The sequence below is a fragment of the Dama dama genome, chromosome 22 (genome assembly GCF_033118175.1).
Source record: "Dama dama isolate Ldn47 chromosome 22, ASM3311817v1, whole genome shotgun sequence".
Taxonomy (NCBI): domain Eukaryota; kingdom Metazoa; phylum Chordata; class Mammalia; order Artiodactyla; family Cervidae; genus Dama; species Dama dama.
Window position 1 is genome coordinate 41387678 of NC_083702.1, and position 13402 is coordinate 41401079.

The window sequence follows — 13402 nt, forward strand, 5'->3', positions numbered from 1 at the left end:
ATCTTCTGCCAGTCTCCAGTTGGTTTTCTGTGAGAATTGTTCCACATGCAGATGTATTTTTGATGTGTTTTGGGGAGGAGGTGAGATCCATGTCCTCCTGCTCTACTATCTTGATCCACTTCCACTTTTGTTTTGGAGTAATTGGCACTGTTATTCCAGATTCTTTCCTTAAACATGTGAAGTACTTCTTGCTTTCTCATCTTACTCTCATACATATTTTATCGAGATTATATTCATACTGTGATCTTTTAACTTAGCCCTGAGTATAAAAATGTCCTTATTATTAATAATTTAAAACAAAGTAATAGTGATGATAAAAGTCTTTTCTTGGATTGTGAGTATTCTGATATACTACTACAAAACATGTTATTGATTTATTAGGCAAATAGTGTCCCCTTTTGATCATTGGAACCTATAAAAGAAATTCTAAGAGAAGTACCTTTTTCATTTCTGCTAGCAACTGAATTTATATATATGGAAATCTAAAGAAACCATTCTGTGTTACCTTATATGTGTATATATCATATGCTTTTTAGATTTATTTTGTAGACTTTTAATTTTTTAAATGTTAGGTCCACTAGAGTGTTTAATGGCAGTTTTGTAAGACCCAAATTTTAGTTTTATGAATCTTCTTTATCCTATCTGATTCAGGTTGAATATGAAGGCTTAAAGCATGAGATTAAGCGATTTGAGGAGGAGACGGTGCTGCTGAACAGCCAACTGGAAGATGCCATCCGGTTGAAAGAGATTGCTGAGCACCAACTGGAAGAAGCCCTTGAGACCTTAAAAAATGAAAGGGAGCAAAAGAACAGCCTGCGGAAGGAGCTCTCCCAATATATCACCCTCAATGATAACCATATCAGCATCTCAGTGGATGGGCTCAAGTTTGCTGAGGATGGGAGTGAACCCAACAATGATGACAAAATGAACGGACATATCCACGGGCCCCTTGTGAAACTGAATGGAGACTATCGGACTCCCACTTTAAGGAAAGGAGAGTCTCTCCACCCTGTTTCTGACTTGTTCAGTGAGCTGAACATTTCAGAAATACAGAAATTGAAGCAGCAACTTATGCAGGTAAGAACTTTGTTTAGGCTTGTTTAGTGACTTTTCTGTAAGTTATGTGTAGCATGGTGTTGGATTTCTTATTGTCATGTTTCACTTCCAGATTACTTTTTAAAATATTCTTTAATTAGCCACTTTGAAAGTACAATATTTTAGAAAGATACAAAAGTGGTGTTAAGAGAATCTCTCATTTACATTGTTTTATGAAATTTATCTCTTAGATAAATTAGATGGCAATTGAGTGTGAAGGGAGAATGATGGCATCTTGATGCATTTCTCACACACAAAAATTCAAAAGCTTTATACAGGAGAAATGGTAGGAAATGAAGTTTCCCATCACAAGCAACTCTATGTATATATTCAAGATTAATGGTTATACTTCACAACAGTATTTTAAGCTCTAAAAGGCAAGAAGGATTTTCTTTATACAAACTAGCTAGGATATTGTATGATTAAAAATACGGAAGAGGTATAAATCTGAAACCAAAGCATTCTTACTTGTATATGAGCTAAGCCTTAAAATTGTAACATCTTCAAATCAAACGACTTGGGGACAGTCCCAGTCTTTAAGCTTATGTCACTATGAAATGGCTTTCTGTTAATAGTGTAGAGTCTTGCCTCCCGACCATACCTTAATCCTGTGATAATGGAAATGCTGTCTGAGGAACAGCATCACCAACAGCCACCATCACGTGAGGGCTTCTGAGGAGACAATTGTTGGGCTCTTCACAGGTCTATTGAGCCAGGAATCTAATTCAACAAGCTTGTCAGGTGATTCAGTTCAGTTCAGTTCAGTCACTCAGTCATGTCTGACTCTTTGTGACCCCATAGACCGCAGCACGCCAGGCATCCCTGTCCATCACCAACTCCCGGAGTTTACTCAAACTCATGTCCATTGAGTCGGTGATGCGATCCCACCATCTCATCCTCTGTCGTCCCCTTCTCCTCCCGCCTTCGATATTTCCCAGCATCAGGGTCTTTTCAAATGACTCAGCTCTTCACATCAGGTGGCCAAAGTATTGGAGTGCTAGCTTCAGCATCAGTCTTTCCAGTGAATATTCGGAATTGATTTCTTTTAGGATGGACTGGTTGGATCTCCTTGCAGTCCAAGAGACTCTCAAGAGTCTTCTCTAACACCACAGTTCAAAAGCATCAATTCTTTGGCACTCAGCATTCTTTATAGTCCAACTCTCACATCCATACATGACTACTGGAAAAACCATAGCCTTGACTAGATGGACCTTTGTTGGCAAAGTAATGTCTCTGCTTTTTAATATGCTGTCTAGGTTGGTCATAACTTTCCTTCCAAGGAGTAAGCATCTTTTAATTTCATGGCTGCAGTCACCATCTGCAGTGATTTTGGAGCCCAAAAAAATAAAGTCTGCCACTGTTTCCCCATCTATTTGCCATGAAGTGATGGGACCAGATGCCATGATCTTAGTTTTCTGAATGTTGAGCTTTAAGCCGACTTTTTCACTTTCCTCTTCTACTTTCATCAAGAGGCTCTTTAGTTCTTCTTCACTTTCTGCCATAAGTGTAGTATCATCTGCATATCTGAGGTTATTGATATTTCTCCTGGCAATCTTGATTCCAGCTTGTGCTTCATTCAGCCCAGCGTTTCTCATGCTGTACTCTGCATGTAAGTTAAATAAGCAGGGTGAAAATATACAGCCTTGACGTACTCCTTTTCCTATTTGGAACCAGTCTATTGTTCCATGTCCAGTTCTAACTGTTGCTTCCTGACCTGCATACAGGTTTCTCAAGAGGCAAGTCAGGTGGTCTGGTATTCCCATCTCTTTCAGAATTTTCCACAGTTTATTGTGATCTACACAGTCAAAGGCTTTGGCATAGTCAATAAAGCAGAAATAGATGTTTTTGTGGAACTCTCTTGCTTTTTGGATGATCAGGTTATTCTTCAGTCTGTTTTCCTGCCAAGGTTCTTCACATAAAGCTGATATTTAGCGGCCTGAAGACTCTGGCAATCACTTATTTTTATAGCAAACAGGGCTTATAATTTTCTGCATCTACAGAAATGATTACTGAAAATGTAGTTAGCAGAAATAAATGAGACTAGAGAACCAATGAAATTAATATAATAGACTTATTTTTAATACTATATCAGGAGTTAACATATCCTTTTACTTTTAACTTTACCTGCCCAGTGCTTTTAGCTGCTGAAAGATAATTAGTGAGAATTTGTTTTCTCAGTGTTCAATTTCAATCAAGATAAGAAAATATGGACACTGGAAGAAAATTAATTTCTTATAGATTTAGTTGGCTGCAAAGTCCAGTTCTGTGTAGTTAATATTTTTCTATTAGTTTACACTAATATATGCAAGTGAATAGAAAACATTTCCTTGTAAAAAAATTTTTTATGTGATATGTATTTATAAGAATGTACGCCTTCAAACTGAATAGAATTAGTGTAAAATTTTTCTGAAACTATCATGTTTGTTGCTTTAGGATGAAAAGTTACTGAGTGGAAGCTTTTGCTTCTTTTTATTTTGGTGACAGTGTGTAAAATTTATGAGGAAGTAGGGGTTTTGTGTATAAAAGAGCTTGACAGTTTTCAACCAGATCACCTATTTGGTTGAAAGCTCAGAGCTGTTCTCAGTTTTATATAATACTAGATATCATCTGAGCTGGGGAATACAAAAGTCCAAAAGAGAAGAGTAGTTTAATAAAAAGAATGATGGAAAACAAGTTCTCAGCAAGAGAGTGGTTCTCAATGGGAACCAACTTGCAGAATTTGTGATGGGGTAGTTCCTCATTGTCTGAGCCTGGCTGATGATTTACAGGAGGTTTAGCATCTCTGCTCCCAACCCATTAAATGCTAGTTACCTCCCCTCATAGATGTGCTGACCAAAAAGTCCCACACATTTCAGATGTCCCAAGGGTCATCCTCTAGTTGAGAGTCATTCTTAGAAGAACAGCATTTTCTCCCATAAAATTGGGACACGTTTTACTTTCCTCAAAGTGTCATGAACTTACAAATTAACATACATAGAGTGCTTAGTACAAGGCCAAACACATGATAAATGCTCAATAATTATGAACTATTATCACTGTTTCAACTCCACAGTGTCTTTAATTTGTTAGGCACTCCATTTATTTAACTATTATTAATATTATTAACTGTTATTATTGGGTGATTAGCTCAAGGATTGTAATCTCACATGGGAGTAATGTGGTCGCTGGTAGGAATACAGAAAGGTGACAGTTAAAACTCAAAGTATGAGACAGTCTGCAAAATGATATTCTTTCAGCAAAAATTTAGAGTGAGAAAAACTTAACTGGGTAAACTATTCTTTAATATATGAGAAAACTTTGTACCTTTGAATCTTTCATGAGCACTTTCATGAGCACTTAATTGATGTGACAATTTGTTAAGCTGTAGAGGCCTTTTATTCCCAAAGTATGCTTCTAATTTAGTTACAAAAACCAGGCTTAACACAGGAATGAATTTGAAGCTTCCAGTCTCACACTAGGAACAGTAACTTCTAATTTTGTTGTAAGTAAAGTGAACACCTATTTTTCTTGTAATCAACATTTTTTGTAAGAACCTATCTCATTTGAACTGTTGAACACAAGTATAGCGGAACGTATCCTCTCGTGCATAATTTCTTTATAATCTGAGATTTTCCTTAGCTGTGTGTCTCTTTGTATTTAATTCCTGTAAATTATATAAACATTACAGTAGACATTGCCTAGAAGTTATTACAGTTGGCTCTGATGTGCATGAAAATAAAATGGTAATTATAAGAAACACCACATAGATGCTGTTGACTTTAAAAATATTCATAATGTACAAGTTGAGAAGTGACGGGAAGTAAAATTCGCTCAGTCATGTCTGACTCTGCGACCCTAGGGACTATACAGTCCATGAAATTCTCCAGGCCAGAATACTGGAGTGGGTATCCTTTCCCTTCTCCAGGGGATCTTCCCAATCCAAGAATCAAACCCAGGTCTCCCTCATTACAGGTGGATTCTTTACCAAGTGAGCCCCTCAAAAGTTGAGTTATGTTTTATACAGTGGCAATTTTTAGGACTTCAAGCCTGGGAGGCATCATTAAAGGTAACCCTGAAAGAACTGCTCTGAGGAGGCAAGGGGAGGAGCCAGGTTATACAGAAGTTTTGGAACAAAGGGCAAATGGTCTGAATGTCAAAAGATTATTGTTGATTAAAGGAAAACCAGATATCTCAAGGAATTTAGCACTTTTCCACGTAAGGAAAGATGCAAGAGTCTGGGCTCACTGAAATCATTCCTTTGATATGCACCTCAGCTGTCTGGGGCCAGTATCCTCTGTTTTCACATCCTGACTTTTCTCAGGGTTCACTGTTGGAAGTGGCTGCAGTCTGATGGCTGCTAGATAGCAGGTATTCTTTCCTTCCTGAGTTCCTTCAGGGCTCACCAGTTCATCTGCAGTTGTGGGTGCAATTGCTGATGGCTGTGACATCTTTTGTTTCCTGATATGGCAGGAAATATTCCATTTCTCAGCCCCTTATAACACATACTGTGTCAGTATCACTGTTTTGGACCTACAGAGGAGGCAATAAAATGCACTTTCACTGTGGCCATCTGAAACACTTGGGGCCAGATGTGTTTTGAAATTAAATATTCTGACTATAGAAAGTGTAGGGATGGAAAAAATTTTCCCCTCTACCCTTCTAGGTTCTTTGGCTGGTCTAATAATTAAAGTGAAGACAGATTCACAAGTGAAAAACAAATTTAATTTCATTTGTAGAAGGGCAGAGACAGGGATGTAACACGCTCTACCAGGGAATATGCAGCTTTTAAGATTTTCTTAGGGTTAAAGAAACCTTTTGAAAACAGCAGGCCTGAGTCAAAGCCTATCATCTTTTTCTTAACTTATAAGATTCCATCTGTGCATATATATTGTTTTCCCATCTAAGAGTATTTACTTAACTTCTTTCTGAAAAGAAAAATAAAACAAACCTATGTTTCAGCCATGGCTATCAGAAATGTTGGGTGAACTGCTTCACTTCTCTGAGGTGCGTTTACAAAGGGGAAGGTAATAAACTAGCCCCCACCATTAGTCTCTATGATACCTTGCTTGGAAATGGCGGGGGGTGGCGGGGGGGGGGGGGGAGATCCCCTTTATATTTATAATTACCGTTTCCCAGCAGATGGAGATGGCAGTATTGTCTTGAGGAAGTGGACCTTTTTTTTTTTTTTTCAAGGTATCATACTGCCATCTGCTGGGAAACGGTAATAATAAATACAAAAACCCATACTGACTACGATTTAAATAGTGACTCCCAGAGCTGGATCACCATCAAAACTCAATTATTTCAAATAGAGTATAATAATAATTCCCAGTGACAAGTTGCTTAACTCATTTTATTAGAATGAAAATAAGTAGATCCTGCCTGGGAACACTAAATAATATAATCTATTAAAGGAGTCTCTATGCTTGTGCTGAAATTTCTACCTTTGATAAATAACCTCTGTTCACTGTGAACTTCTGTTCATGCAGCCTGGCGTGCTGCAGTCCATGGGGTCGCAAAGAGTCGGACACGACTGAGCAACTGAACTGAACTCAACTCAACTTCATATCATACAGAGTCAGACTAAACAGGAGAAACTCTCTGGATTGTTTTCTTCAATATCATTCTAGCTATGTAATTTCACATGTGATATGAGAAAACAGTAATATTTCTGTAAAACTGAAATTAATAAGATTTGTTGTTTCCTTATGGATGTGAAAGAAATGATGATTCATATTGTGTTCAGATACAGTTTGTTAAAGGCAATTTTAATTTTTCCTATAGTGATGGAAATTTTATGTATGTCTCCAAAGAGTTCAAAGCAATTTATGTATGTTTGCTTTATTGGTGGGTGTTTATAACAACTAAGAGGTAATGTGGTGTTATCCCCATTTTACAGACAGGGAAACTGAGGCACAAATATGTTATGTCATTTGCTCAAAGTCAAAAGCCTTAGAAGTGGAGTTGCTACACAGAAAGAGAGTCAAACCAATGAAATATCTGTGTTTAACAAAGACTCACATAATATTTATGAGATGAAATTAATTAAGACAAGATTGGGCAGTTCCTGGTTTTTAAAACATAATGTGACAAATACAGTTTCCTAGGACAAAGTTGACAGCTTCAGTTGTCAAACTATTATAAACTTTACAGTTAAAGATTACCTTTAATAAGCTTTAGGCAAACATATTTCTCAGAAGTCTTACTTTTTTTTAAACCATCCACCAGTAAGCATAATAAAAGCATCCATGATCGAATAACAAGGGATGAGTCTATATAGTTTTTTTAAAAAACTGCTTTATGGTGATTATTCACACAATCCATCCATTTAAAGAGTATAATTCAATGTTTTTTAGTAAATCACACAGTTGTGCAGTCATCACCACAGTCATTTCATTACACCAAAAAGAACCCCACTTGGTCATGTTTTTTAGCCCTTTTTTATATGTTGGTGGCTTCAGTTTGCAAGTATTTTGTTCAAGATTTTTGTGTCTGTATTCATAAGAGACACTGGCCTGAGGTTTTCTTTTCTTTGTCTGGTTTCGGTATCAGAGTAATATTGGCTCTTAGAATGACTTGAAACAGTCCCTCCCCCTAGCCCTTTTTTTTTTGAGTCTTTGTCCAGCTTTCTAACTTGCATACATGTGTGTGTGAGAGAGAGAGACAGAAAGAGATAGGAAGAGATTCCGTCTTATCACACTGTCCAAAAGATATTGCCTTCTTTCCCAACTACTAGATTCCCTGTCCTCATGTTTCTTGGTTCTAGGCTGATCTTTTTTCATAGCTCTCATGTTCTTGTTTCTTAGGGCACAGATTTGCCAGGGTTGCTTCACTTCATGCATAGAAGAATAAATTATTTATTTCTGAGTTCTGTTTTGCATACTCATACTATTTATCTGCTAAGTCACTTCAGTCATGTCCAACTCTTTGTAACCCTATGGACCGTAGCCCGCCAGGCTTCTCAGGAATGGGATTCTCCAGGCAAGAATACTGGAATGCGTTGCTATGACCTCCTCCAGGGGATCGTCCCAATCCAGGGATCGAACCCAAGTCTCTTATGTCTTCTGCATTGACAGGCAGGTTCTTTACCACTGACACCACCTGGGAAGCCCTTACTGTGTATCCCATTACAAAAATCACACCAGTCATTCAGGTGTCAAATTGAGAGTCAGATGGCCAGGATAAAGACTTTATGGAAATTAATAACTCATAGAACAGCTTTTATTTCTTTTCCTGTGAAAGTCCTAATATTAATGAGCAAATTCGGCTATCTGTTCTTTTGTTCCTTCACAAAAGAATTTATCAGTACTTGATACATGTTAATGTGTTTATTTAAAAGTAAACACTCAGTGAAATTAAAAATAATTTCTATGGGATGGTACTTCCCTGGTGGTCCAGTGGTTAGGGCTCTGTGCTTCCACTGCAGGGTACACAGGTTCAGTCCCTGGTCAGGGAACTAAGGTCCTGCATGCCGTGTGGCCAACAAATTACTCATTCAGGTTTTCTGGAAAAACAATTAGCCCTACTACACAAAATAAAATCTTCAGTTTCAGATAGAATCTCTCTACAATAGAGATTGTAGAAAGAGAAATAAAGCAAATGTTCTTAGTCACTGTAGATTATATTTTATTTATATATAATCATAGAAGACTATAATTAACTCAGCAAGTCTCTCTTGAATAAGTTCTTCACAAATGGAGATTAAAATATACAGTTAAAATGAATATTAATTTTAAACTTTAAAGTGCTTTGCATTTAATAATTCGAAACACAATGTATTTTAAATAGTTTAAACTCTGCTCTCTGAAGTTCAAATACAATTTAGTACATCAAGCCTCAATAGTACTTCAAGCCTCAATAGCTGAGTGAAAATGTAATGCCAGAGTTATACAAAATTATCCACAATTTAGTTATCTTTTTTTTGGAGGAGGGCAGAGCAACATTAATTGTCCAGAAAAAATATACACACACACATATATATGTGTGTGTATGTGTATATAAAATTTGTATATCATTCCCTATTCAAAAGATTCCACCAGAAATATACTGAGTGTGGAAATTAGTACTGTATGTGGAGCATATATATATGACAGAGACAGTGTTCTGTTAGATGTTTTCTGGAGGTGCTATTATGAAGAAACTGATAGATTTATACTTGAGACTTAGAAAATATTTACATTAAATGAAAATTAGCAAAGTCCCGGGTTGGAAACTCTCCTAAAGGCATTATCTCAATCATCATAATACTTCTGCCTCTAAAACAAACCTGAGACATGTTCAGTACATTTTGTTTTGGTCCAGTTGTTAGTTTATCCAAAAGCTTTTCTTATTAAAGAGCTTTCTGAAATCAGCTTTTCATATTGCATTCTTGTATACTAATCAGATAATGACTTAGACCGTTCAGGAAAAATTCACTAAGTTTTCAAGAGAAAGAAAGAAAAAAAAACCCTCCTGAAACAATCCATTTCATTGAGATTGTGTACAATACCAACATAGACTAGTTAGGAGATTTTCTGTCTCTTTTATCATGAAAAATTCAAATGTCTTGACTTTTCATCAAATACCATATGGATTTTCACTTGAAATTATTGCTTAGTAGCCTGACAAAATCAGTTCATCTTCAGCTATATACAAATACAATCTGTTGTATCTAATGAAACCCAGCTAAGAGGATTTGTATTCAAATATATCCTAACTCTGAGATGAGTTATTTTTGCATATACAAATACAAATTTGTAGACTAAATGTGTTGTCATGTAGCACCATTTAGGTATGGGAACTGGACTACAATTACCCAAATGTTAACAAGATCTAATGTTATTGTTGTGGTTTTTTAGTCACCAAGTGGTGTCCAATTCTTTGTGACACCATGGACTGTGGCCCACCAGGCTCATCTGTCCATGGGATTTCCCAGACAAGAATACTGGAATGGATTGCCATTTCCTTCTCCAGGGGATCTTCCTGACCCAGGAATAGAATCTGTATCTCCTGCATTGGCAGGTGGATTCTTTACCACTGAGTCATCAGGGAAGCCCAGCATTATAATACCTTGATCTTTAAGCTCACTGTCTTACTGAATCACCCACATGTCCCTAGGAGACAAGGGTTGTTATGCTCATTTTATAGATTATTAAACTGAAGCTTATCCAGATTTACTTGTGTGTAAGGCATAAGAATTTGGATAGGTAAATATACAGAGCATAATTCTTTTGGAATGATGTACCTTTTGATTGATTGACCTACCAGAACTGAAATAAGAAAACACACGCCAATTCAATTTGTAGTAATGGGAATATTATCTCTTCTGCATTTTTCAAAATGTATATATGTCCAAATGTGAATGGGTCAAGTTTGTCACTGGCATTGCCTTGAAGTCATTCAAAGACTTTCTTTTACCCTTGCAGGTAGAACGGGAAAAGGCCATTCTTCTGGCCAATCTCCAGGAGTCACAGACACAGCTGGAGCACACCAAGGGAGCACTGACGGAGCAGCACGAACGGGTGCACCGGCTCACGGAGCACGTTAACGCCATGAGGGGCCTACAGACCAGCAAGGAGCTCCAGGAGCTAGATGGGGAAAAGGGCCGGGACGCCGGGGAGGAGGCCCATGACTATGAGGTGGACATCAATGGCTTAGAGATCCTTGAATGCAAATACAGGGTGGCAGTAACTGAGGTGATCGATTTGAAAGCTGAAATTAAGGCCTTAAAGGAGAAATATAATAAATCTATAGAAAACTATACTGAAGAGAAGGCCAAGTATGAGAGTAAGATCCAAATGTATGACGAGCAGGTTACAAGCCTTGAGAAGACCACCAAGGAGAGTGGAGAGAAGATGGCGCACATGGAGAACGAGTTGCAAAAGATGACCAGCATAGCCAATGAAAATCACAACACCCTTAATACAGCCCAGGATGAATTGGTGACATTTAGTGAGGAGCTTGCTCAGCTTTACCATCATGTATGTCTGTGTAATAATGAAACCCCTAACAGGGTTATGCTGGACTACTACAGGCAAAGTAGAGTCACCCGTAGCGGCAGCCTGAAAGGCCCCGATGATCCCAGGGGACTTTTGTCTCCACGGTTGGTCAGGCGGGGTGTGTCATCCCCGGTAGAAACAAGGACCTCAGCTGAACCAGTTTCAAAAGAAAACACAGAGGCCAGCAAAGAAACAAGTCCTACTAAGACCCCCACCATCTCTCCTGTTATTACTGCCCCACCATCATCTCCAGTATTAGATACAAGTGACATTCGCAAAGAGCCAATGAATATCTACAACCTTAATGCCATAATCCGGGACCAAATCAAACATCTGCAGAAAGCTGTGGACCGGTCCTTGCAACTGTCTCGTCAAAGAGCTGCAGCACGGGAGCTGGCCCCCATGATCGATAAAGACAAGGAAGGCCTAATGGAAGAAATCCTCAAGCTCAAGTCCCTACTGAGCACCAAACGGGAGCAGATCGCCACATTGAGGGCGGTGCTGAAAGCAAACAAACAGGTGATCTCATTCTACTGATGAGCTACGCTAGCCAACACTTTAGTTTATGCCTAAATGTTTTTAGTGTCCACTACCATCAGGATGGGAGAAGGAAATGGCAACCCACTCCAGTATTCTTGCCTGGAGAATTCCATGGACAGAAGGGCCTGGAGGGCTACAGTCCATGGGGTCACAAAGAGTCGGACATGACTAAGTGACTAACACTACTACTACTACCATCAGGATGAGAGTTCAGATTCCTGGTCCGCAGAGAAATAAAATGAACTGTGACCAGAGCCAGATCTGAACATAACAGTTTCCTTGAAGTGTGTGAATGGATGAGACAGGAGAGTAGCTATGCCTTACTAAGGTAGAACTGAGGAATTTAAAACAGCAACAGAGAAAATCCAATTGCATATGTAGAAAGGCAGTCCAGGTGGTACTTACCTGGAGCTCAGCAATCACTGAATGTAGAAAAGGGAGATGGAGGGATGCAGAATAGGCTGGCAAGGCACCCTGGTAGGCAGTTGGAGCAGAGAGAGAGGCAGAGAAAGAGAGAAAATAAATTATGCACTAACTCTGTCGGTGACCACTTATCTGAAATTTAGGTCCACTTAGGATGTTAATTCACCTGAGTCACGGCTTAAACAGTAGAAAAAATTTCCTAACCATAGATCTTGTCCTTAGGGCATAAGTAGGAATGTTAGCACATGATTCTACCAACTCCTAGATCTCTTTGATGTCTGTATTTGTGTTTTACCCTCAAACTTTACCTGAGTGACAGTGCTGTGAAATACAGGTGGGAAGATATTTTTAACCTCTGTCTAGTTTCTCTGGAAAGTGAGACTTGACAGACACCTTTGAAAAGGATGGTGAATAAAGAATATCAATAAAGAGAAGCAACAAAGCATCCAATACCTTCTTGCAAATGTAAGCAATACTAGTGTTGGAAAGTGAAAGTTAATTTCAGATTCAGACGTCCTTTTCCTTTTACATTTAAATGGGTATCTACAGTGCAGCTTTCTACCCTCTTTGTCTTCAGTTACTATAAACCTGCTGGTATAACTCAGAGTTCTATAATACAAGTGTTGAAATGTTTTAACTGACATAGATGTATAGGTAAGCATGGTCGATCAACTAAGAGAATTTTGTCAATAAGCATTCACTAATTGCATATTTCATGGCAGTTAGTACATAGGGATGAAAAAATAAGTGACTAGTAATCTAGTAGAATTTCAATATATGCCTGTAACTGTTTACAAGATAGGACCAATTATCAAGCACTTTAGAGTGGTGTAAACAGTGCTGTAGGAATTAAGAGCAGGACAAAGCATTTCTGGGTGAATTTTAATTTTCACAGTGGTTTGTGGTACTGTCTGCATTACATTAGTGTCAGATCCCATATGGTCTCAGTAAATTAAATGTAAACACATTTCTAGCCATGCGTTTAGTTTACATTTTAATGATGTTAGGGCTATTGCTGTGATGCTGTGTGCCATGAATGGCTCAGGTATCTACAGAGGACATCCACTATATATAGACATTATAGAATGTTTATCGTTAAGGCTAAGCTAAGAATTCTGTCAAAGAGGAAAAAAGAGAATCCTGTTTTTATTAAAATAGGTGTTCTGCATTCTTTATAACTCTTTTCATATATCTTAGGGTTTTTTGTAAGCACAGTGTCTTCTGATGAAATAAGTAAATGTTTAGAAAGGATCTTCTGTATACTACTATGCTATGATGGATGCCAAAGATTCAAAGAAGGCCAATACATGGTCCCTGCCTTCCAGAAAAGGATTCACAGACTTATGGGGATGTCAGAGTAGAACGGATAATTACAGTTTGATATTAGA

At 38.0% G+C, this 13402-nt stretch overlaps 1 protein-coding gene across 8 annotated transcripts in view; it reads left to right on the forward strand.

Moving 5' to 3' along the window:
- BICD1 (BICD cargo adaptor 1) overlaps window positions 1-13402 on the forward strand; it is a 251349-nt gene that overhangs the window by 190888 nt on the left and 47059 nt on the right. For 7 of the 8 annotated variants that reach the window (XM_061125244.1, XM_061125253.1, XM_061125245.1 and 4 more), the window contains exons 4-5: window positions 652-1077; window positions 10479-11570. In XM_061125244.1, coding sequence (XP_060981227.1) covers window positions 652-1077; window positions 10479-11570 — 1518 coding nt within the window. Of the gene's footprint in view, window positions 1-651; window positions 1078-6563; window positions 6661-10478; window positions 11571-13402 lie in introns of those variants that run through there. The other variant, XM_061125251.1, reaches the window with a different exon arrangement.